At 34.5% G+C, this 22,668-nt stretch overlaps 4 protein-coding genes across 7 annotated transcripts; all 4 read right to left on the bottom strand.

Annotated features, from left to right (window-relative positions):
- Positions 1-293: 293 nt before the first annotated feature.
- LOC112737012 (myb-related protein 308) lies at positions 294-1,829 on the bottom strand. The gene is given in 4 exon segments (XM_025786711.3): positions 294-1,239; positions 1,360-1,385; positions 1,388-1,426; positions 1,428-1,829. Coding segments are annotated over 4 exon segments (951 nt in total). The 5' UTR covers positions 1,623-1,829; the 3' UTR covers positions 294-548.
- A 3,680-nt stretch (positions 1,830-5,509) lies between these two features.
- On the bottom strand, positions 5,510-9,479 carry LOC112737011 (L-ascorbate peroxidase 3). Its single transcript, XM_025786710.3, has 9 exons — positions 8,973-9,479; positions 8,631-8,755; positions 8,341-8,390; positions 7,366-7,431; positions 7,235-7,283; positions 7,009-7,091; positions 6,847-6,926; positions 6,619-6,721; positions 5,510-5,945 (listed from the first exon to the last, which is right to left on the bottom strand). Exons 1-9 carry the CDS (start codon positions 9,086-9,088, stop codon positions 5,754-5,756), a joined length of 864 nt encoding a protein of 287 aa, XP_025642495.1. The 5' UTR covers positions 9,089-9,479; the 3' UTR covers positions 5,510-5,753.
- Positions 9,480-10,485: 1,006 nt separating this feature from the next.
- LOC112737010 (synaptotagmin-2) lies at positions 10,486-15,974 on the bottom strand. The gene is made up of 13 exons (XM_025786709.3): positions 15,525-15,974; positions 15,117-15,365; positions 14,895-14,993; positions 14,746-14,796; positions 14,526-14,649; positions 14,023-14,141; positions 13,857-13,958; positions 13,669-13,743; positions 12,658-12,734; positions 12,312-12,558; positions 11,871-12,221; positions 11,402-11,530; positions 10,486-10,869 (listed from the first exon to the last, which is right to left on the bottom strand). Exons 2-13 carry the CDS (start codon positions 15,225-15,227, stop codon positions 10,741-10,743), a joined length of 1,614 nt encoding a protein of 537 aa, XP_025642494.1. The 5' UTR covers positions 15,228-15,365; positions 15,525-15,974; the 3' UTR covers positions 10,486-10,740.
- A 2,049-nt stretch (positions 15,975-18,023) lies between these two features.
- Positions 18,024-21,946, bottom strand: LOC112737009 (uncharacterized). 4 transcript variants are annotated; one of them, XR_003168857.2, is made up of 4 exons: positions 21,009-21,946; positions 20,191-20,297; positions 19,366-19,660; positions 18,024-18,334 (listed from the first exon to the last, which is right to left on the bottom strand). XR_003168857.2 is itself a non-coding variant. In XM_072213133.1 (4 exons), the coding sequence occupies exons 1-3, from the start codon at positions 21,140-21,142 to the stop codon at positions 19,550-19,552; spliced, it is 345 nt and encodes a 114-aa protein (XP_072069234.1). In that variant the 5' UTR covers positions 21,143-21,850; the 3' UTR covers positions 18,024-18,334; positions 19,366-19,549. The 4 variants fall into 4 exon arrangements, 3 of the variants coding, with proteins under 3 accessions (XP_072069234.1, XP_072069235.1, XP_072069236.1); XM_072213133.1 differs by having other exon boundaries at positions 20,191-20,290; positions 21,009-21,850; XM_072213134.1 differs by having other exon boundaries at positions 19,407-19,660; positions 20,191-20,290; positions 21,009-21,839.
- Between the last annotated feature and the right edge of the window lie 722 nt (positions 21,947-22,668).

Genomic DNA, 22,668 nt, shown 5'->3' with positions numbered 1-22,668 from the left:
TCATATAAATTTAAATAACTGCGATAAGATGTGGTTATGTAGATAATTAAATTGAATTTTATTCAGTATTATACAATTAATATATAGCTGTCATTACTCATTATTCCAATTGGAAAGATTAAAAAATTTATGAATAAACTCAAATATGAAGCAGAATAAAGGTCTAATTATGGGATCTTACATTTAGTGGCGCTAATAACTGCTGTTTTTACTCAAAAGAATGATCACAAATGCAATAATAATGGAAAGAAATTAATTCAACAGCACCAATAATCAGCAACAACACCAAGAAATAGAGCCAAAAATTTGTCCAATACTGTTCAACTGTACCGGTACTATATCTTATGCATCAGCAACTAATTAATTAATTAATTAATTATTTATACAATTTAAAAGAAGGAGAAAAATAATAAGAAAGAAAAAGAAATCAATAGAGAGAGAGAGAGGGAGGGAGAGAGAGTGATTTCAGAGTTACTGAATTTCATGCTCTCAAAACATACACTAGCTAGTTTATCATTGATGAAGAAGAATGAAGAATATAATAATCATCACTTCATTTCCAAGCTTCTGTAATCCCAAACACTACCTGTTTTCAAGCCCAAGAAATCATAACCAGAACCAGTAGCAGTGGTGGTGGTGGTGGTGGTGCCATTACTATTAGTGCCACCATTAGCATTAGCATTAGTGGCGAATCCACACCGGCAATCCTTGCTGTTCTGCAAACCCAAGCTGCAAACAAAGCAAGGGGATCTCTCTATTCCACTGAATTTCTGGTGATCAGGTTCATCAAGATGGCGTGGAGGACTAATTGTCAACTCAAGATTCAAGTCAGGGCACCTTTCCATTGATGATCCCTTTGAATAATCCTTCTTGTTCTTCTTCTCCATAATCCCAAACATGTTTGCGTTGCAAGTAGCACTAGTAGTGGTAGTAGCAGTAGTAGTAGTAATAGTATCTTGTTCTTGTTTAACAGCAGAAGCAGAAGCAGAAACAGAAGAAGCAAAAGATATGGTGGTGGTTGTGGCTGCTGCAACAAGAGAAGATGGTTGTTGTTGTTGTTGTTGTTGTTGTTGTTCTTGGTTGTTGTGATGATGATGTGAAGCAGAAGAATCATTGAGAGGCCTATGAGTTGCAGGGTCAATTCCTCTGCTCAAAAGCTTCCTTCTTATGTGTGTGTTCCAATAATTCTTTATCTCATTGTCTGTTCTCCCTGGCAATCTTCCAGCTATAAGCGACCACCTTAACAAAAACAAAAAAAGATGAGTTTTTTTGAAACGTGTGAGTGAAAACTCAAGACCCCATTTGATTATAGAATCTGTTTTGTTGATGGGGTAGTGTGGGTGGTTTCAAAATCCTTACTTGTTACCAAGGAGACTGTGGAGTTTGATGATGAGTTCATCTTCTTCTTCAGTGAAGTTGCCTCTTTTGAGGTCAGGGCGGAGATAGTTGATCCAGCGGAGGCGGCAGCTCTTGCCGCACCGGAGAAGGCCCGCCGCTTTAGGAAGGGATCTCCAGCAACCCTCACCATGAGCTCTAATGTAAGATATGAGCCTGTCATCTTCTTCCTTCGTCCATGCACCTTTGTTTGTGTGTGCTTTCTCACAGCAAGGTGACCTTCCCATTAATAATGATATGCCAATAAGTCTCTCTCACACTTCCTACTTCCTTCTTTCTTCTTTGATGTTTGAATTTTTGAGCTTCTGATTTATTTGTGTTTCAGTGTTTTATGTTTTGGGATTGGTTTCAAACTTGAAAAACGGCTCTGTATCCTTGCTGCAAATAACAAAGCCGGCCAAAGAAGGATTTGGGGTGTGATTTTTATAGGCTTTTGACTCAGAGAGAGAGAGATAGAGAGAGAGAGAGAGAGAGAGAGAGTAATACTAATTGAGCTTCTAGATGTGAGTTGGTGAGACAGGTTAAAGGGAGTGGCTGTTGGCTCTTTCTTTAGTTCTATGTATCTCTCTCTCTCTCTCTATTATGTGTGATGATGATATATATTAAAATTATATTATTATTAATATTGTTATTATTATTATATATGATACTATATTTTGCATCAATGATATATAATGAGTTAAAGGACATTAACTATGGGTAACCTTCAGGTTGGTGTAAAGTAGAATAATTTAAAGTATGGGCAAGGCAAGACAAGATGTGATCTCTTGCCCCTTTTTAGGAAAAAAGAAACACCAACAATATAATTTTATTTTATATATCCTATTCACTTTTCCCCTATATATAATTTGAAATTTCTCCACCCATCTAATCTCATGCCTAATCTAAAAAGAAAAAAAAAAATACTGTTTTCCTAATTCCCTTTTCAAATATTGCTGCTTTTGTTTAAAAAAAAAATTTACAAGCTGTTGTTATGTAAGGGGTAAGGCACCTCTTCTGTGTTTAATCAACTTTGAATTAGGGAAAGTAGTATTTCGGTTACACTTACATGTGATGGATGGAATTATATCAAAGCTAGAGACTTGTTATTATTATTATTATTATTATCTATAGTTGACTTAATTATTAGGATCCAACTACTGCATCACTTTTTTTAATTTGATTTTCGTTTCCATGTTAACATACTAATACATACTTTTCTTTTTTCTGATTTTATTAATGAAAAATTATGCTTAGAGAGAATTTCTTGTATGAAACAATTTCAACGGTACCACCAAACAGCAGATGTAATCTCAAATTTCAATTGTGTGTGTATATTATAATAATAATAATAATAATAATACAAGATGGTGTGATGTTCTTTCTGCATTTATTTGATAATTAATGATCAACATTTCTTTTATCACAAGCATAAGGCAAGTTTGATATTGGCCAAAATTCTGAACATCCCTGAATGCCACAAATATTCACCTTCAAATTGATTCAACTACATACATTATGCTCTTTCTATCAAACAATTGTTTATGCATTAGTTTTTTAATATGTTAATTTGTCTAAATAGAGAATTATTTGATATGAGAAAAAAGTAACACTAACATATGCTGAATTACATATAGATAACCTACCAACACAGTGCCTTAATTAGACACTAGAGCTTCATGTGGGCTTAGTTACCCAAAAAATAAGAATATAAAACGAATAAAAAAAATTAGCTATTTCGGTAAGTTAGTTGTAATAGGCAATTCCCTGAAAGAAATGTATCAGTAGTTTGGCTATTCATGTGGCAAAGCATAGAGATGGTAATGGTAGTTGTGGTTCTTTATTTTATTGGTGCATTATCATGAATGAAAGAGATAGAGAAAGAGAAAATCAGTGAGACATGTTTCTAGAAGAGTTGGAGGTTTGGTTTCAATAGTATACATGATGAAACAAGACAAGCTAAGAGGAAAATTGGAAAAGCCTCAAAAGGACTGTGTACTTGTGCTTTAATAATAATAATAATAATAATTGTCATGCAAAAAAAAATTATTATAGATAGATAATTAATTATATATTAATAACTAATTTTTAAACTCATTGATTAAAATATCATTTAAATTAAAATTAAACTAATAATAATAATAGTAATAGAAAAATAAAATAATATATGGACTTTGGTTCACCTTCCACTTTTTGGTTTCTTATTTGTTTTCTTTTTCCCCAAACCTTGTGGTACAAGTTTAGGAAAGGTAGTTAAGGGAAGGAAAAAAAAAAGTTTGGGATTGTAGGGGGTTTCATTCACCTTTATATTATTGTCATCTTCTATCTCCCTTCCCTAATTGCATATCATTATAGTAGTTGTCCACCACCATTCATATGTCCACTCCCTTTTCTCCTTCCCTATGAATGTCAAGTGGATGGTAAGAGTTAATATCATGCCCACAAGTTGCTTTCAAAATAGGAAAAAAATGAAAACAAAAAAAAAAAAGATTCAATCCACTAGAGTTATTATTTAGGAGGGTAGTATCTCATTTTTCACCCACCTCTTTTTCACCCTCATCTTTCTGACTTGTACTTGCAATTCTAGTCCAAATCCTACCTTAGTTATGTGTTGAATCTTTGACATAATGCCATGATTTACATTATTACCACTTAATGAAGTTATTGTATTTATTAACGCGCACACGAACTTTACAACTTTAGTTTAACTACTTAATATGAATTATGATTATTGATATTATTCACATTGAAGGCTAAGATTTGCGCACCAGCAAGAGAATATTAAATTGGGCGTGCAACCGAAATTTCTCGTATCTATTTTTGTTTTTGTTATTAAAGAGAATGAACAACTCAACTAAGATATTGAAGACATTACATAAGTTGCATTTATTTTATATGAAGTTTTAATTGAGTGAGAGGCAACAACATTACCTAACTCTAAATCATAGGGTACCCCAAATTAAAAAAGAAAGAGGAAGTGTGGGTATAGTACTAAAGTTTCCAAAGAAATAATGATGGATTGAACGCCTAACTGCACAGCCATGGTCACTATCTGTGGGGTGCAATTATTAAAAGAGATTAGCCTATAATGGGCTTCTTAGCTAACCCAAAAAGGAGGAGCAACCTAAGGGCTCCTCTCTCTCTCTCACACACTAGTCTTGCACACCAAATTCAGACACCACCCACATGCGGAAATCTCATATTTTGAATACAGCCAAAAATAGTAGACCCAGGTTCGAATTTGCGTAGTAGATGCAATAGCTACTTTAGAGAAGTTAAAGAAAAATAGGGGGAGAGGGAGGGGGTGTTCTCAAATTCTTGGAAAGAAGGAACGAGGAAGAGGGTGTGTGGCGTACGATTTGCATTTGCATGATTGTTTTGTTTCTGAATGGTGACAGCCAGCAGAGCAACACGAGTTTTGTCATGTGCTTAGGTACTTTGTGGGAGGCTGTCCAAAGAGCCCTTACCTACCTCTTCGGCTGTCCTCCACATGTGCCTCTTCTTCTCTTCATATCATGGATAAGATCTTAATTATTCAATATTAAATCAAAACCTTCCTCATCAATCAGAATAGTTTGGTATTTTCCTTTTGGTTAAAATAAATTAGTAGTATTAGCATTATTGACCCACACCAAATGCAGATACAGAGATACAGATCAATCTCGATAACTGTCACATTGTTATTTAGGTCTTGCTTTTCTTCAATCTTTTTAGCTATTTTCGTTTGCTTCCTATTAAATAGGACAGACTGTCCTTCAACGTGCGGATTATTATAATACAGTAACCATTAACCAGTTGGTAGCTTGGTACTACACCATCTGAATCTAAATTCGAATTAATAATTGGCATAACAAACACCGTCACTTGCGCTTGTCTACCTACAAAACCTTCCTTACATTGAGAGCTAAGGTTACATGTTTAATGTTTCAAATACTTAAGATTTCACTGGTAAAGGCTTCCTTAAGAGTTCGATTGACTTTGGCCTATATCAGAAATAAAGAGCCGTGTCACAGTTGAGTTTATTGCATAATTACATTCTAAAAATGTTCATAATTCTGATTTACTGGCACATGATATGAACTACGTAGTAAGTCTCTTGCCTACCCACTTTTTCCAATCTTTCGGAGAACAGAAATACATAATGATGATGACTATAGAAATTTGTATTTACTGCTTACATACTGTAAGTAATGTAGCTTTCAAATGGAGTATTCAGTTTGTTTTATCCAGTCTCAATCTATTCAGAAAGGTTGCAGCATTAATGCATTATTCTTATTAGTACTAGGGGAAAGAGATACTGAAACTGCAAAAATGCACCCAATTCTGTTCATTCTGGGTCATACAAACGTAACAATCTATGCTGAGAGAGACAAATCCATTTACTTCCCTCTTTTGTGGACTTCATACAAGTAACCGAGGATCACCACAGCTGCAGTAACTACAACTCCAACAGCACTTTGAGCTAGTATGGTCCCATCCTTAGGAAAAATCGGTTTTGAACTTGTCGCAAAGCCTAGCTCCGAAAGTTTCTTATGTGATTCAGCATAATCCCGGAAGAATGCATCTTCGTCCTGAAAGATGGGTCAGAGTTTTAAAAGATTCAAGCAATGCAATGAATACGATGCATCAATATCTGTCAGAACTTTGCTGCAAATGGCGAATCTTTATCTTCAATAAATTTTGAGCAAAACAGAAACTTTTGCATGGACGTCATCGGTAATTATAGCAGGTAGTCTAGTCTAGATCAAAGTAGTACTAAAGCACTAGTAGGCATTTGTTATGTAGACACGGAAAACAAGACAATGTATTGTCAACAGTTAGCAGAATAAAGAAACTTTTATTCGTGCCTGACGTTGAAACCAAGAAGAAATAACCGGATTCAAATATATTTTGTTGGCTTCGCTACCCAACAAGCACATGGCAACATCATCAATTTATATCAGGAGAGCCGCAGATAGCATGGCCCATGGTGAAGTCCAAAGCAAATGCTTATACATTACTGGCGAGTGCGGTGGGAAGAGGGTCCTACTAATCAGCTGCAACTAAATGGAATTGCAATGAACCCAGGCCAAAAGATTGACCTAATAATTAGAGGGAAGAAGCCTAAAAGCTTCGTGGCATAGCAAGTGGGTAGACTTAGAAATGCCAGTGAAAAAACATTGACTGGTGTGGCAGGTTACAGCACCAAATAAAGTTCAAATAGGAACTATGTACTTGGCATTTGACTAGAACAGACCCAATTACCTTTGCATACAGCTCAACATAACGGCGAAATTCAGGATCCTCCAACAAGGCCTTGTCTGTTGGAAGTTGAAGCAGACCCGCACTCTCACCTTTTAGAAGTTCCCTGATGTTAACAAACCATATTTAGCTGTAAATAAAATAGCTTTGCAAATAGGGAGGCAAAATTAAGCTTTACAAGTTTCCTTGTAAGCAAAAGACAGTAGTCCAGCACAGGGGTTTCAATCTTACACGAAGTATGAATTATCAAACTTCAGAGGATCCTGTGTCCAAGGTCCTTCAAACCCTGATCTCTCTTGATGTGCTCTTCCCTAATAACCACATAAAACAAATACTTAAGTATCTGGTCTAACCACAGCGCAAAACAGAGAGGATATATATAAGGAGAATCACCAGCGTATGTGCTCCAGACAGTGCAACAATATCCTTGTCAGACAGGCCCATTCGATAGAAGATACTACGAAGGTGTGACACACCTGCAAGCAGCATTCACATATTTTAAATTATTTCTTATTAACCTTGTTGCTTGTTAGCAGAAATTAGGACATGGTTCAATACTCTATTTCCTACACAAGTGAGGAGAATAGTTGTAATGCTGACGAAAAGTTTGGAAACTCACCTAGTTTAGCATCAGGAAGCCGGCCTTCTTTTGTAGATACTTTAGAGTCCTATAAGAAATTGGAAATCACATGAGCTAAGACATTCATTGATTTCATAACAAGTACTGTGGTAGAGTTTAGCACAATATACCTTTCTTCCAGGAACAAATTCAACTGTGGGACCCCCAGTGACCTCAACTGCAACGACACCTGCAAGCTGGAAACACAAGGAAAAGAAATTCAGATTCACAAAATCTATAGGTGAGCTGGTTTTGTTTCTATGAATGCAAAATTTGTTTCCAGGGTTTGCCCTATGAGTTGCAATTTGCAACAGTTCTCACTCCCCTCCCTATATGTTTTTAATAAAATCTGGACTCAACTGGCACTGCTCTCAACAATTTCAGTGTGATATACAAGATCGTCCGGTAATAACAAATCTTGGCTCTAAGGTTATACTGGTCTGGAAATGAATGACCTCAGCCAGATAGGCTTGAGGGGAAAACTTCAAGGACAGATTCATGAAAACGTTGTATGCAAGCCTAATCCTAGTTGGATATCAAACTCACCATATAAAAATATCAGGGGACAACACAAATGCAGACAAGCTAATTAACTGGGCAAAACTTTCAAATCTATTTGCAATCATATTCTACAATTATTGAAGGTAGAAGCCTTCAAATGTCATAACAGGATTGGGGGTGTAGAATTTGAATGATAACAATCCACCTATCAAAATCTGACAAGTGAAACAGGGAACACATCTCTGTGCAGTAGTCATGTTATGTTTGCATATTTAAGACTCACACGTGCGGATACTTAGCCTGTATCATGATCAAGCAACAAACTGAAACATGAACACGAAAAATCTAATCCCACAAAAAAATATATTGGCAAAACAACTTGAGCACTACATAAATATTAGCTATGAGAATTATAAACAGCCTAAAAAGGCATGAATTCAAGTTGTAACTTGCAACTGGGAGGGAACAGCTCCCTGAAATCACACAGATAAATGTTCCCCTAATCATACACTCTCAAGACAAATTTAAAATATCACCAACTCCACCCAACAATTTAACAAAAATAGCAATGGACTATTGATAAATAAACAACTGCTTATAATTACCTGGTAAAGGTCCGCATATGAAATCTTGGAATACTTTGCCTTCACTTCCTCTGTAACATCAAATAAACCAGACAACTCTCAGAAAAAACGACGAAACCGATTCATCTCCATGCATTCTCGTTAATTTAATATTCATATAACACACGCGTAGGCAAAAAGCAAGTAGCTATACAAATCACACTAACAAAGATGATATAGCAATTCATGCAGTGCTACCTATCAACTGGAACTAAATTAAAAGTTAACTGCGAATTTTAATTTATGGAGAAATGAGCGACTAAGAAGCATACCGCAGAAATCAATAGCCTTCTTCAAACCGTTGTTAGCACCATGTGAATACTCTTCCTCGTTCCTGATGGAACCGTTAGCTCCGCCGGTCTTCGTATTGACATCGTAGGTTCCGGCATCGTGCCAGCTGCGTCCGATCGAACATAGCAAAATTGAAAGGGACAAAAAGCATCAACAATCTTATCGAGAGTGACCTAGCTAGATTCATCATCATCATGATGATCATGATAATAATAATTATTCACCGTTGACCGTCTATATAACGAAACGCAAAACTATAAACGCGGAAATTTAGAGCGAAAACGAGAATCGTTTGGAGCGATAGAGTGAAAGAGAGAGCTTACGCCAAGCGGAGCATGAGAGGAGCGCAGTTCCTGTTGGCGATGAGTGCGCGTAGATCGCGGCGGGCCTTGTCAACCTCCTTGAGGTACTCTGCGTCTACCACCACCGGCAACGCCATTTCGACAGCTGGCAGAACAGACTTAACTGCTTTTCTTGAAGGATTTTGGAGAAACTGGGAAGAAGAACAAGAAGAAGAAGAAAAAGAAGAAGATGAAGGAGGAGAGTGAGATTTTATGGATAAAATTGGATGTATGAGTGGTGTGCTTGCCTTGTGCTGCTGCTGCTGCCGTTAACATCACGTGACCCCCCACTCCTCACTTGTGACGTGTCTCAATATCATTGGGTCACATGGCACGCACCTCGAGGAAGTGTGACTCACTCAACCACCTAAACTACTCGCCTTCTCCTCACTTCCCTATTTCTATTTTTAGTTGTATGCGCAAATTCTTTGGGTTTTGTTAAAAACAAAAAGGGCCAGAACCCAAAACTTTTTTGGGGTGAAATATTCTTTTTTCTTTTTGCTATTTGTTAGCTACCTTTTTATTTTCTAAACAGAAGTACTACTTACTACTAAAGAAACTATCGTACATGCATTAATATTTAATACATAATGTTGTTGCTGATTTCACCAAATATTTAAAAAAAAAAAATTCAGGCGATTAAGCCATTATTTAACTAAGTTCTCAACTAAGTGTTTTGTGTTTTTTCTTTCTTTCTCCCTTTTTCTTTTTCATCTTCTCTTCTTTTTTATGTCCTATTATTTATACAATTTTTTTAAAATTGTATTTGTTTTCAAAATTGTGTGTAATTTTGTGTTTGATATAATCATTTCTTGTATTTATTATACAAATTGTGTGTTTCTATTACTAAATAAAATAATTTCTAAAAACTTGAATATACAAACACTTGTTCACTCAACAATTTTTTATAAACAATCAATCAGGTCGGGTTCATAGTAATTAGAGTACTAGACCTGAGATAAATGAATACTAGTATTTCCATTGAAATAAACTGGCCAAAGATAAATCAAAGTACGAGACGACCTATTTTTTTAATGAGATTAATTTGGACGGAAAATGAAACTTAAGTCAGCCGAACAAAACTCTCAAATCCAAAAATATAAAAATTATACATCATATAATTAGCTACCTTATTATTATCTGATTTTTCTAAAATAGTTATCCATATTAATACTTTCTAATGTCATGTACTAAACCATAAGTATTAGAAGAGAAAAACGTCGCAAACAAGCAAGCTACTCATAATTTATACAAGGTAAATAACTAAAAGATCTGAGAGGTAAAACTAAATGTTTGAGAAGAAATGGAAGTCACGTTAAAATAAATATTATAATTATAAAGCATTCATTTAAAAGAAAATAACAATAATTTATGAGAAAATTAAAAGTTGTTTTGATAACCATAAACGGTGTAGGGGAAGTTAATCCAAACAAATAAAGGAAGAGTCAATAACAAAATAAAAGATGGCATGAACTTGAAGCTGCAAAATGGTTCATCATCACAATTCTAACCACAATGTCATGATCATATATATAATAATCTCTATCCAAGTTTCAAACCAAATCATATTATATGCTTTTACTATTTTAGATTTGTATTTCTTTTATTACAAGCATGTACATGATGACCAAATAAACCAATGTACCTCATGAGAAGAAATACAAGAAATGCTTCTCACCTCTTCCTTAAAAACAATTAAAAAAATGAAAATGCAAGCTCAGACAAGTTTTTTGATGGCGTGTGTGTTGGACTATGAAGTTCTCCACTGCAACTCTATCTGAATGCGACCATTCTTGGAGTCTATGAGATGGAACTTCTCATTGATTCTTTTGTTAGAAACAACATCTCCAAGATTGATTTCAACATATCCCAGTGATTCCTAATATCAAGAAAAGAATAGCAGTGTAACAAAGATACCATGAGAATTTAAAAGATTTCAAACAGCAGATTCTACAAGTATTCTTCTAACTCTTCTCAACAATTTGGTTTCCAACTTTCCGCTATGTTGATGGGTCATTATCAGAGATATATTATCATGTTAGAGTTTGAAGTTAGTTACTAGTTAGTTATTCTCATATGCACATTTAAGGCCTAATATCAATCGCATTACCTTGAATTCTTTCATGCGATCAGTTGCATTTGGTTTGTTTTCAGTTTCAGTATTTTCTGTTTTTAAAATTGTGACGAAAGAGAAAACAAGAGGTGAAAACAAAAAACAGAATTCTATTGTTTTCACTGTTTTGTTTTTTCTTTTGCAAAATCCTGAGAATGGAAAATACTGAAATGAAAAACCAAACCAAAAGCAGTTTTTCTGAGTTTTCTCTTGACACTGTTTTCTCTGATCAACCATGGATTTCAAGAGTTGTAATCCAGAACAATAAAAAGTTAATTGGGAAATATAAATTATATACCTTTTGATGGAGCAGGTTTCTTGCAGAAGTGCTAACAACCTCCACATGCAATTTGTCATGAGTGGGAGGGTGATCCAGCATAAATGTGAACTCATCTTCCCATCTTGGATCTCTGTTCTTTTTGATACGCTGCAGTAGCACTAACCATGTTATTATCGGTAACACAAATGTGCCATTCCAATCCCATGAGCACCTTTTTCTTTTCATTTTTGGATAACTATAAGTTGCATTATGCCATTATGGAACACTAGATTGAAAATTTAATGAAATATCAGCCAATACTACTGAATTCGGTTCTTATTTTAATTATATTGGTTAGATTAAAATATTATGTTCATTGTTTCCTTGTAAAAATTTCAGAAGCATATTGGTGGTGCCTACAAAAATTCAATCTTCCAGGTTTAACCGGCTGTTTCACATATACAGTAGAAAAAGATAAAATGCAAGTATTTCTCTTAGGATCATGTACCTTAGTCTTTTTCTCCTCTCCTCTGAATAAAAGCCGAACATGAGGATTAGTATGGTACTTTCCTTCAACATCTTGAGCTTCATGGACTATGACAACAAGCAGACCTCCACCAGCAGGAGTATTTTCAGGAGCTTTCGGTAATGTCTGTGTCTCGTCAAAACTCTTGCCTATGTCCTCCTCCTTGAAAGGTTTATAGGTCAATTCCAAAACAATCTGCCCACGTGATTTCTCATTCTGAACGTCGTTCGGATCCAAAGTTTTTAGGAGGTCAAGAGTGAATTCTTTTGGCTCTTCAGGGGAAAGTTCTTTTAAAGGGATCACATTGATACCCATCTTGTCATGTTTCCCAACCTATGCAAAGATACAAAATCAACATTCGTTACATATTGCATAGCAAGGAACTAGGTTATGAAACTTAAAATTTGAGTGTGAGAGGAATACCTGCTCCCAATCAAAAACATCAACTTCCAGAACCTGGGTCTCAGGATCTTTAACAGTAATATTAAAATCTTCGTTCCATTCAGGATTCAAGTTCTTGTGCTTCACAGTAGTCTTTTTCGACGGCGCCTTATCATCAGTGATCTTTAGCTTCACATAAGGGTCAGATGCACCAAGAAGATCTTTCTTCCTTAACTTGATTGCTCTCACAACCTTTACATGTAAAATCCCAACAGGTCTCCTCATGGCTCTAAGATTCCCAACAACATTTACAAGAAAAGGAGAAACTAGTTAGCAATAATATATCATTACATTACCAAAATTATTTTACAGAAATGCAGAAACATACTTTGATGGATCTAATACTTGAACATCAAGGGTTTTGGGCCACAGATACATATTTGCAACTTGATCTTTGATAATCTCCTGAAAACACCAGACTTCAAATTAGTTTAAAAGCCATAAAGTTAACCCCCGATTTTCAATCACCCCTGATTTCCATTGTCAATATGGAAGTTCACACTTCACAAAGAAGGGAAGCGAAAACAAAATAATGGAAAGGTACAATCGTACAACCATTAAAATCTTTTAATCCAACAAATGCTTCCAATCAAATGCTACCTCTATAACAAATACAGTGAGCGTAAGACAAAGAAATTTCAACTCTAGCAGAGAAGAAATTCTCTAGATGCACAAGCACAAAGTAAAGGCTGCTGCATTGAGAAAATGGTAACAACAGCCAATTGACATCACTGGACCACTTTGATCTTGTATGAGATCCTACTAATTTACCCTCACAAGCTGTAAAGTAACATCTAACAAGATCAGATTTCATTCAACCTCATATCTCCTCTATCCTATATTTATTTTTGTTTTCCTTCATGTTCACCTTAATATTATGCAACTCCTCCATTATAGCAAGACAGTGTGAACACAACATAGCGCATACAGAAATGAAAGGTATGCATTCATAATATAACATATTTCACACTAAGAACAACTTAAGCAAACAATGGTCCAGTTATATATTGAGTTGAGCATCACTTCTGATTCCGGGTTGAATATTGATGTAAGCAATTACAGACCTCAAACGGTAATCTATTATCTATTACGTATATAATTGGGATTGGAAGGGATTTGGTGAACAAATTTTCTTTCCTAAAATAACCTTCATCATGTACAATTTATAATGTGTGTAAGAGTAATAAAAATGGAATCAGTTGGAACAACAAGTTGCTTATAACTTAACTAGTAGGTCTTGGGTTCAAGTCTTAAAAATAGCCAAAAAATAAAATATTTTTGACAAAACAGAAAAAAGATCTAAAATTTAAAAGAAAATAAAAAGGTATCAGCTTAATACCTGAACAAGCCTATAGGCACCAGGAATGGACATAAGATCAGCCCCCAAAAGCTTTAGCCCAAAGTCAACATGTGGCTGCCGGAACAAACAACAAAAACAAAATAACAAAAGAGAGAATAAGACCATACATAAAATTAGGGACGCTGAAAAAGTTGGAGGGCATACTTATAAACTGATCAATCACCAACCTTTTCCATGAGAGAGACATGTATGTTGGCAAAGCAAGGAAAGCTTGGAACCAATGGTTTCAAAGTAATTCGAGGTATGAGAAATACTTGCAAATCAACAACCTGAACAACAGAACTTTTAGCTTCAAAAGAACCAATATCTTTCACACACACACACAAAAGCTACCTGAATGGTTGCTTTGAATCCAAATGCCTTTACACCAATTGTGACATTAGGATTTCCAGCCCACTTTATGGAAGGCTCCATAATCAACTCCTTCTCATCAGTCACATAAACTTTCATTCCTATAAAAGTATCAATATGCAATTATGCATTTATCAAAGGAGAATTAGTATACTCACACCATATGACAAATAAGTTACCAAGACATAATCAATCACATGAACAAAATGGAAACGAAGAAATCATACTTTCTAAGCCTATGATAATTTACAAACTGCCCACAAAATAATAAGTGAAATCAAAAAGAGAATCTCTTTGGGAAATGCATATGCATAACTCTCAATATATGATACATTGAAGAAGATTATAACTAATAAATTGCACATTTATCCCCCAACGAAAATAAAAACTCTGTGTTCCTTAGTATCTTACGACAAAACTAGGAGATTCTTACCCATGAATGTATCAAGTATTATATCTTTTATCTTGAATCTAGATCTACTAACCTTGAAAAGTTGGGGGCAGGCATCCCAGTGTTAGAGTTTCAAACTCAACAGAATCAATTTTGTATTTCGGAATCTGCTCAGCAATTATGGGCTTTGCAATATTCTTCGCAGTCTTGCAAATTGCCTAAACAAGAGAACAATTACCACACTAAGACAAACAAACAACCAAGGTAAAAAGCAAAAATGGAAAAGGGTCAAAGCTTATTCAAAATGCAAATACCTTGTCAAGGTAAGGCCACATGTATTCAATAAACTTGTTCAGCCAATCAATCTTCAGCAAAAACACAGAAACAAGAAACATTGCATCAATAAAAACCTAAACCCCAAATAGTTCAACCAAAATGAAACTAGTCAAAGATAGGTTCTTACCCTATCAAAGTCTGGATTTTTAATCCAAAGTGGAATCTCAGGAAACATTTTCTGCAAGGTTTCTGCGTCTTGCTCCACCAATGGCTTGATTTCAGGATCCTGCCCCCCAACCCACCAAAGCATATATCAGTTTGAAATAAAAAGAAAACATTCAGTGCTAACAAGAAAGACAATGCTTGTAAGAGCCACGTTTGAATTCTTACACACAGTAACAAGAATTACCTTAACATCAGTGGGTTGAAAGTAAATGAAGAGAAAATAGCCAGCTACAAGACCAATGGTGATCCCAACACCAAATCCGAAAAACCCCAATATAGTGCCAAAAAAACCCATCTTGTTCGAAGTTCCAAGCTCGAATCTTTAAACCTACCCAGTCCCAGATCGCGATTCCTCTATCTAAATACCAACTCCCACTACCATTTCATGTCACGAGAACTTCACTTTTAGCTTCAGTCATTCACCATTCCTCAACTACAACCAAAATTTCGGGAACAAAAAAAAAGTATGTGAGAGAGAGAGAGAATCAAATACCTTGGTAAGAATAAAATACCTTGGTAATTAGTAAAAAACAATAATAATAAAAAAGAAACAAGAAGAATAGAATCAAGAGGATGTAAGTTTTATGCTTACTGAGATGTTTCGATGCGTTGAGAGATGAATGAATGAGATTAAAGTCTATTAAAGTAAACGTAAAGACAGAGAGAGATAACAGGAAACGGTCGAATGCGAAGATGAAGCAGATTAAGCTGCTAATGCCCGACGAAGAAAGCAAAGCATATCATTTCATATCATATAATTATTATTAGAATATTTATCCTCACTGACATATTTATCATCTTAATTAAAACATTAAAATATTTACTATTTCAAATAATTTCATACTTATTATTATAAATATTTAATTTATATAAAATGTGAATAAATAAACATATTTATTAATAATAGGAATAGGATATTAATAAGACTAATATTAGTAATAATTAATTAATAGTTTTTAGGTGCATGTATAAACTATAAAGTTAAGAGAATATATGGTAGATAGATTATTATATAAGACAAAAGTATAAAACAATATAATTTGAGTGATGAATATTTGTGGCATGAGTAGAATAATAAAAAGTAGAAAATAGAAAAATGATGCACACGTGGCGTGCATGGGAAGTTGTCGGCATCGGCAACACGGCGAGATCAGCGATAGGGACAAAGAGAGGTAAAGTCTACGTGACACGTGGCCCCTTACCAATTAGGGATACAATATAACTTGCAAATTACAATAAGAGAAAGAGTTACTAGTATTTTAATCCAACTACGTTCATCATTGACCGATTGACCCTTGAAATACAATAGAAGTCGTTGGACTTGTTCAAGATCACATGAGGAGTTAACAGGTAAGCATAAAACTAATCTCCACGTCTCAAAAAAAAGTAGTTGGATGAACCTGTCTTTAGTAAGCTCAAGTTTTTTAAGCTTTTTTAATAGACATAAAATATAAATTATAAATATATAGAAGTTTAATAATAATAATTATTTTTTTATGTTTATCATAATTTTTTTTTAAATTTAATTAATAAAATCCTTAATTCATCACACTCTAAATTTAATCTCACCTCCAAACTCACCGTATGGTATACTAATTCCCAAATCATTTTCCTGTTAACTTACTACCACCTACATGACTCTCTGCTGGTTTCAGGCTAACTTGTCTATTACTAATATATATACAAATTAAAATACATATTAATATCTTTCGGTAAATAATTTACTTTTATTTAATTTATTTTAATTTTAATTATAAACTCACTCATTTTTAAATTAATTATATTTTTATTTAACAGTAATTATAAACTCACTTATTATTTTTTTTCATAATTATATAATATCTATTAATATTATTTTTCAATAAATACTTGTAGTATATAATAGTATAATAGATATAAATTAATTAATACATTATTAAAATTCAAAAATAATACTTATTTTAATATAAAAACAAAATAAAAATATTTATGATAGAGTAAAATTAACAAAATACTTATTGTTCCTGTTTCATATTGTTTAGAATAGCTAGATATTTTTAAAATGTTAGTAAAAATATGTATTTTAAATTTTTAATTCTAATTTTTTAACTATATTTTATTTTTTATTTACATAGGACCGGATTAACCGATTCAACCAGTAACCCACCGGTTGACCCAGTGATCCAGTAGCCTGACCGGTTCGATCACCGGTTCGGTTCTGACAACTATGGTCATATTAGATAAGTGGAAGAGGAAATAAATGGAAAGATAGAAGGGTGGAGAGAAGCTTTAGAAGCAGTTTTCTTTATCTTATATCATTTATATTTTATATTAATAAAAGTAAGACAAAGTATACAGAATTTAAAGTTTTACAAAAAGCTTATGATTTCTAGCTTAGAGGTGCAAATTGGGAAGATATACTAACATCACAATTCAACCAGTTTGTGTTTCTTGGTTTTTATCTAAGATACCTGTTTTCTTCCTAAGATACTTGTTTTCTTTATTCCTCTCTAAAGAAAATATCATAAAACATGTTTTACATTCTTAGACAATTGAGAATGACATTTGATCACAGCCTCTCTTTCTCTCTCTTTCTTTCTCTTTCTTTCTCTCTCTTTCTTGATCATTCATTCCTACTCTTTTAACAGATATCAAGGCAAATCCTCAAATGCATTAAAACAACAACAAAGTTCAAATTTTATTCATTTTATTGAAAATTATAAATTTGTAACCTGGAATTGATAAAAATAAAATAAAATAAAAATTAGTTTACATAATCCTTAAAATTATTCCTATGAGCATTGCTATTTTGATGTTATCAGGTTGACCAATTTTTACATTTTTTACTATTACAAAATATTTAATGAAAAATTAAAGGGTGGACTAATAGGACCCAACCTAAGTGGATGAAACAGAAAGGAATTTTAGGTGTTTTAAAAAATGGTTTCTGGGATCTTTTAATAGGTATCAATGCAAACAGGGTTCCGTCCATCCCGCTAAAAGATTTGTTTTGTTTCCAAAACTAATCTCTAGTTCACATTATAATTCCAAGACACCAAGCAATGAACAAAAATATGGGAAGTTTCGAAAAGAAAGAGCAAACGGAGCAAACTTTGTATGAAAACATTAATATAAAGTGAAGAAATATACAAATGGCAGCTAAAAGTGAAGTTGGTATGAGAAAACAATACATGTTAGGGAATTAATAATATACAAGAGAAAACACATAAATAGCATTTGCAGCTGTTCTTGCTGCTGTGAGTGCAGCTTTTGCCTTTGACCAAGCTGGAGAGTAAAGTCAAAGCTTTTGAAAACTCCTTATTTTCCATCAGAAGTGTTGCAAGCCTTGTCTCAACTGGAATTTTCCATCAGAGTGCAATTTGAAGAGCAGATGTTCCTGGAATTTTAGTAACTGGACAAGAGCTGCAAAACACACATACACAGTGTCTTCAACATTTAAAACCACCAAAATGGTGAGATTGGAAATCATCTCAAATTACAAGCTCAGATCCAATTCCAAAAACTAAAGGAAACAATAACATACACAATTAGTATTATTGCAACTACTGAAAATCTAACATGTTCCAATCCAAATTAAGCATAACTATAGACTTGAAGTTGTGCAATTACAAGCTTTAACTAAGTTTTCAAGGTCTCAAGTCATTAACAATTGTTTCGCAATGAAATAATATACAAGAGAACAGGAAGTAAATGAACAGTTGAAGGGGACAAATCATAGCAATTGAGGAAATCCACAATTTTTAATGTTGAAAACAATAACAAGAACATCAAAACACCCACAAAAATACAAAACGGTTGGCTCCATAATTTGATATACTCATAATGATTATTATTAATACAGAAAGATTAACAATCAGGATCTAATGTTGTACATTTAAACAGTAAATATTCTAACATGACATCCCTTGTATGAATATCTAAAAATTCTGACCAACTGAAGCTAAGTTCTTTATCCCCATCAAATGTTCATCATTAGAAATATGTAGTGATATACGAAGATTAGTCAATAACTCTTATTGTTCCCAACTTAAAGAACCAGAAGCATATATTGCCTCTAGAGTAGTGTGATAGGCATGCAACTCTACCCTATGAATTCCTTCTGCTACATCCTCCTCAGGAGAAATTGGACACCCTTTATCCAAATCTCCAACATTTAAAGACTCTGCGTCACTAGAAAGGGTATCTTCATCATAGCAAGAACCTGCTAACATATTACTGGAACTTCTACTTGTACTACTACCTATCACACTACAACTGCCAACAGAACTCAGATCATTACAAGAATAATCTGGCTCCGCAATTCTTTCAAAATAACGTGTTGTAACATGGGGAGGTTTCATCCATGTTTCACAATATTGGTTGGTACCATTAATAATGGAATCATACATGCATTTTTCACCCATTTTATTTTGTGGGTAAGCAATAACATCTACCTTTTGGGCTGTCGGAACCACTTTGGATCTTTCATACTCACCCTTATTTATAACAGCCCTCATCTTTTTAGGATAAGCATCAACAACAGAATTACCATATGGAGACAGTCTCTTCATCCCTGTAGATGAAGCTGCAAAAGGCTTGTAGAGAGCACTAGCATTTGTACTTGAGAAACAATCACTTCTATCTTGCTGACTTTTTTCTGGTACCAGGTTGTTGAACTTCATGCATCACCTTATAACTGTTTGAAATCAAATTGTAGCTAGACTTCCCACCTCCCGAATTACCAAGATCCTGGAACAAGCATAAAAGAAAACACAATAAAAAAGCCTTCGGGCAAATATTCAACATAGTATACCACTAGTTTAAAGCAAAAAATGGAAACAAAACACAATAAAAAGCCTTTGGGCATTTTCATAAACTTTTTTATTTTTACAAAGTTTGAATTTATTCTACTCACTGTTGATAGCTCATGGGTATTCAATAATCAATTAGATCTAAATCCAATCACCAATTTTCACATCACCATAACAGAGTCAATAAAAGATTGATCTTCTGTACCAATTTTCACAACTGGATATTGGAATGACGAACTCAAGAAGCTGCAACAAGTAATTTAAAGCTATAGAGATAAGATTGAAAAAACTCAATTTTAATTCAGTTCCTGTTCCTTTCAACTCAACAATTATAGCCCCAATAGTGAAATTCCCAGCAAAAGTGAACATCACTTACCACATAAGAATCTCCATTTTTCAAAACATTAAATCAAAATATATAACAAAAGAAACTCTATTAAAAAAAATGTTGGAAAAGGGGGTAAGTACCTGTTTGCGTTCCCTGAACCTAGCAGCAGACTCTTGATCATGTGTCTCTGCTTCTGAAGAGTGGCCTTGTCCACTGGTTCCTCCACCGCCCTTCTCTTCCCTTTTGACTTATTTTTTATATGAATCAACAATCAAATTACTGATGTGGCATAATTACTATCATGCTATCAATTAGAACTCTTCAATTGTTTTTCTCCTCATTTATGAATCCTGGCGTTTTTTTTCTTCTTTTTTGACAATTGTTTTTGGGATTTGGATTCTCTAAAATTTAAATTTTACTTTAGAGAATAAAGTGTGATCTCTTAATTATTTATTTTATCGGTGAAACCAAGAATAAATATGAGAGAGAAACCATTCAAGAATAGAAGATCACACTTTACCCTCTAAAGTACAAATTTAAAATTTAGAGAATCCAAATTCTTGTTTGTGTACTTTAGATGATAATAAGTTTAGTGCATCTTCTTTACTAGAAACAAGTGCAAAATTAAATCCTGAGGATAAAAAAAATTAATCCTTCAATAAATTAAAAAAAAATCATGTAGAGATATTTCAGATGTAAATTTCACTCACAAAACAAATCAACTAGTATCTCAAAAAAGATAATTGTAATCTTAAAAAAAATGCCTTAAATAATAAATAATTAAACCCAATAAACTTAAAAGAAATTATTCGGATGATTTGCCAGAGAAGTTTCAATTCTTCAACCTCAAAAAATAAAGAGGAATATAGGACTAATGTCAAATATTTAAAAGAAAGGAACATCTCAAACAGAGACAATGATAAAAAGTAAAAATCCAACATTGTCAACTATTATTTACCTAAGATTCTGCTTGTATTCAATTCTCGTCGGATTTGATTTGTACCGTGTAAGTATTATAGGTCGCGTTTCACTCACACTCTTCAACTCTTCAACAACCTTTTCCAATTTCGCATTCGAATTCGAATTCTTCATATCCTTAAAAATCGTAATTTTATGTCCATTTCAGATATCTTTTTCGCTTCTTCTTCGATGCATTCCAACTCTCCGTTAAAAGTTCTTAACTAACCGGCTAAATAAGGTACCTTGAAAAAGTGAATTGTAATCCTTTGGCTAAGTTCCCCTAGTCGGCCGGGTCATTTGACGGAAATAGAAGGATTTTCCCCTATTAGATTAGAGAAGGCCCTCCGAAGCCAGCTTCTAATTCTACGGAAGAAACGGAGGAAGAGAAAGACTAACTACGCACCCGTCCGCTGTCAGGTCTTTAGCTAGAGGAAGCTCGTTCTTTCCTAACACATGTGAACTCTTTATGCCTACCCCCCGGTTCATTAATGGTAAGAGCAAAATGGCTATATTTTGATAAGTTGGGCGCTAAAGAGCCTGAGAAGGCATCTTCTTTCTTCAGTTAAAACCCCTGAAGATAAGGGCTACGTAATTGAGGACCTTGAAGCGCCTAAAGATCACTTAGCGAGCGAATCAAGGAGAAGATCTGGGAAGAGAATCACAGGAAAGAATATTGAATTCATCCCCGGTTGGGTAAGAGAAGAGACGTGACTACGTAATACCAAACTTCCCGGGCCTAGCTTTAGACTTATAAGTTCGAGACAGACTTTACGCTTGAACCCCAACTTCAAAAGGCATTTTCGGGGACTAGCCTCCTTCCTTTTCCTTGCTCATACTACCAGTAAATTTCTAGAGTCCAGCCCCTTATACTTATAGTTCTGTTATTTTTGTTATTTAATAGTAAAAGGTAATATAGATCCTTTTTGTTGATGGTCCGGATTTCCTAAGTCAATATTGCGTATTAATCCCCGAGAGCATCCTCGGCAGTTGAGTCTTACGCGTTAGGCTCTAACTCTACACGAGGACAGCTGGCACCTAGAGAGAAAGACATCAGCTAGACATTCAAAATGCATTCTGACATGGCTGGACTAGTTTTTCGTCTGAAGAAAGATTGATATGGTTTGAAGCAATCTCCTCGGGCCGAATCAGTTGCGACACCGATGGGAATGCATGCTACGAAAGATAGGGTAGAGTCTGAATGCAAGCTATGCAAAAACGGATTTCACTCATTTTCTTAGCCCTCAATCTCTTTTTGACACAGGGCTGAGCGCTCTAGAAGCGAAATAATTACCCTCACGGGGTTGATGAACCTGCCTTTTTGGTTGGCGTGGGGACCTCGCAGCGGAAACGAAAGAAGGACCTGTACTGCTTAGAGGGAGTTCACTTGCTTTCTTAATGCGTTCGTGTCCCTCAGCCTAGCTGCTGAATTGCCGACTAGACCTAGCAGCAGAAAGGCCGCTATTCCTGCTGACTAGCTTATCGCGACCCTCGGACCAAGAGGCTTGGACTATGAGCCCGCTTAGCAAACGAGGCTCGTTTTCCTATCGTATCTACGATCGTCCTTTGCTTTGCCAGGCTCCAGGCTAGAGAAGGGCTATTCCATATATATAAGCTGCTATGCTAGCTCGACTAGTTCTTAGCGCAATTTCTTTCTAAGA

This window comes from Arachis hypogaea, chromosome 13 (genome assembly GCF_003086295.3).
Source record: "Arachis hypogaea cultivar Tifrunner chromosome 13, arahy.Tifrunner.gnm2.J5K5, whole genome shotgun sequence".
NCBI lineage: Eukaryota > Viridiplantae > Streptophyta > Magnoliopsida > Fabales > Fabaceae > Arachis > Arachis hypogaea.
Note: the sequence above shows the minus strand (reverse complement) of the source record. Positions and strands in the feature narration are given on the sequence as shown.

What these genes read in the sequence shown, in the direction of transcription:
- LOC112737009 (XM_072213133.1), bottom strand. Translation starts at nt 21,142, where the DNA reads ATGAAGAATTCGAATTCGAATGCGAAATTGGAAAAGGTTGTTGAAGAG. An exon ending in GAATACAAGCAGAATCTTAG is followed by an intron (nt 20,291 to 21,008) that starts GTAAATAATAGT and finishes ATAAGTCAAAAG; the next exon opens with GGAAGAGAAGGGCGGTGGAG. An exon ending in GGTTCAGGGAACGCAAACAG is followed by an intron (nt 19,661 to 20,190) that starts GTACTTACCCCC and finishes TGCTTGTTCCAG; the next exon opens with GATCTTGGTAATTCGGGAGG.
- LOC112737010 (XM_025786709.3), bottom strand. Translation starts at nt 15,227, where the DNA reads ATGGGTTTTTTTGGCACTATATTGGGGTTTTTCGGATTTGGTGTTGGG. An exon ending in TTCAACCCACTGATGTTAAG is followed by an intron (nt 14,994 to 15,116) that starts GTAATTCTTGTT and finishes GTTGGGGGGCAG; the next exon opens with GATCCTGAAATCAAGCCATT. An exon ending in AAAATCCAGACTTTGATAGG is followed by an intron (nt 14,797 to 14,894) that starts GTAAGAACCTAT and finishes TTTTTGCTGAAG; the next exon opens with ATTGATTGGCTGAACAAGTT.
- LOC112737011 (XM_025786710.3), bottom strand. Translation starts at nt 9,088, where the DNA reads ATGGCGTTGCCGGTGGTGGTAGACGCAGAGTACCTCAAGGAGGTTGAC. An exon ending in CATATGCGGACCTTTACCAG is followed by an intron (nt 7,432 to 8,340) that starts GTAATTATAAGC and finishes TTGTGTTTCCAG; the next exon opens with CTTGCAGGTGTCGTTGCAGT. An exon ending in AATTTGTTCCTGGAAGAAAG is followed by an intron (nt 7,284 to 7,365) that starts GTATATTGTGCT and finishes AATTTCTTATAG; the next exon opens with GACTCTAAAGTATCTACAAA.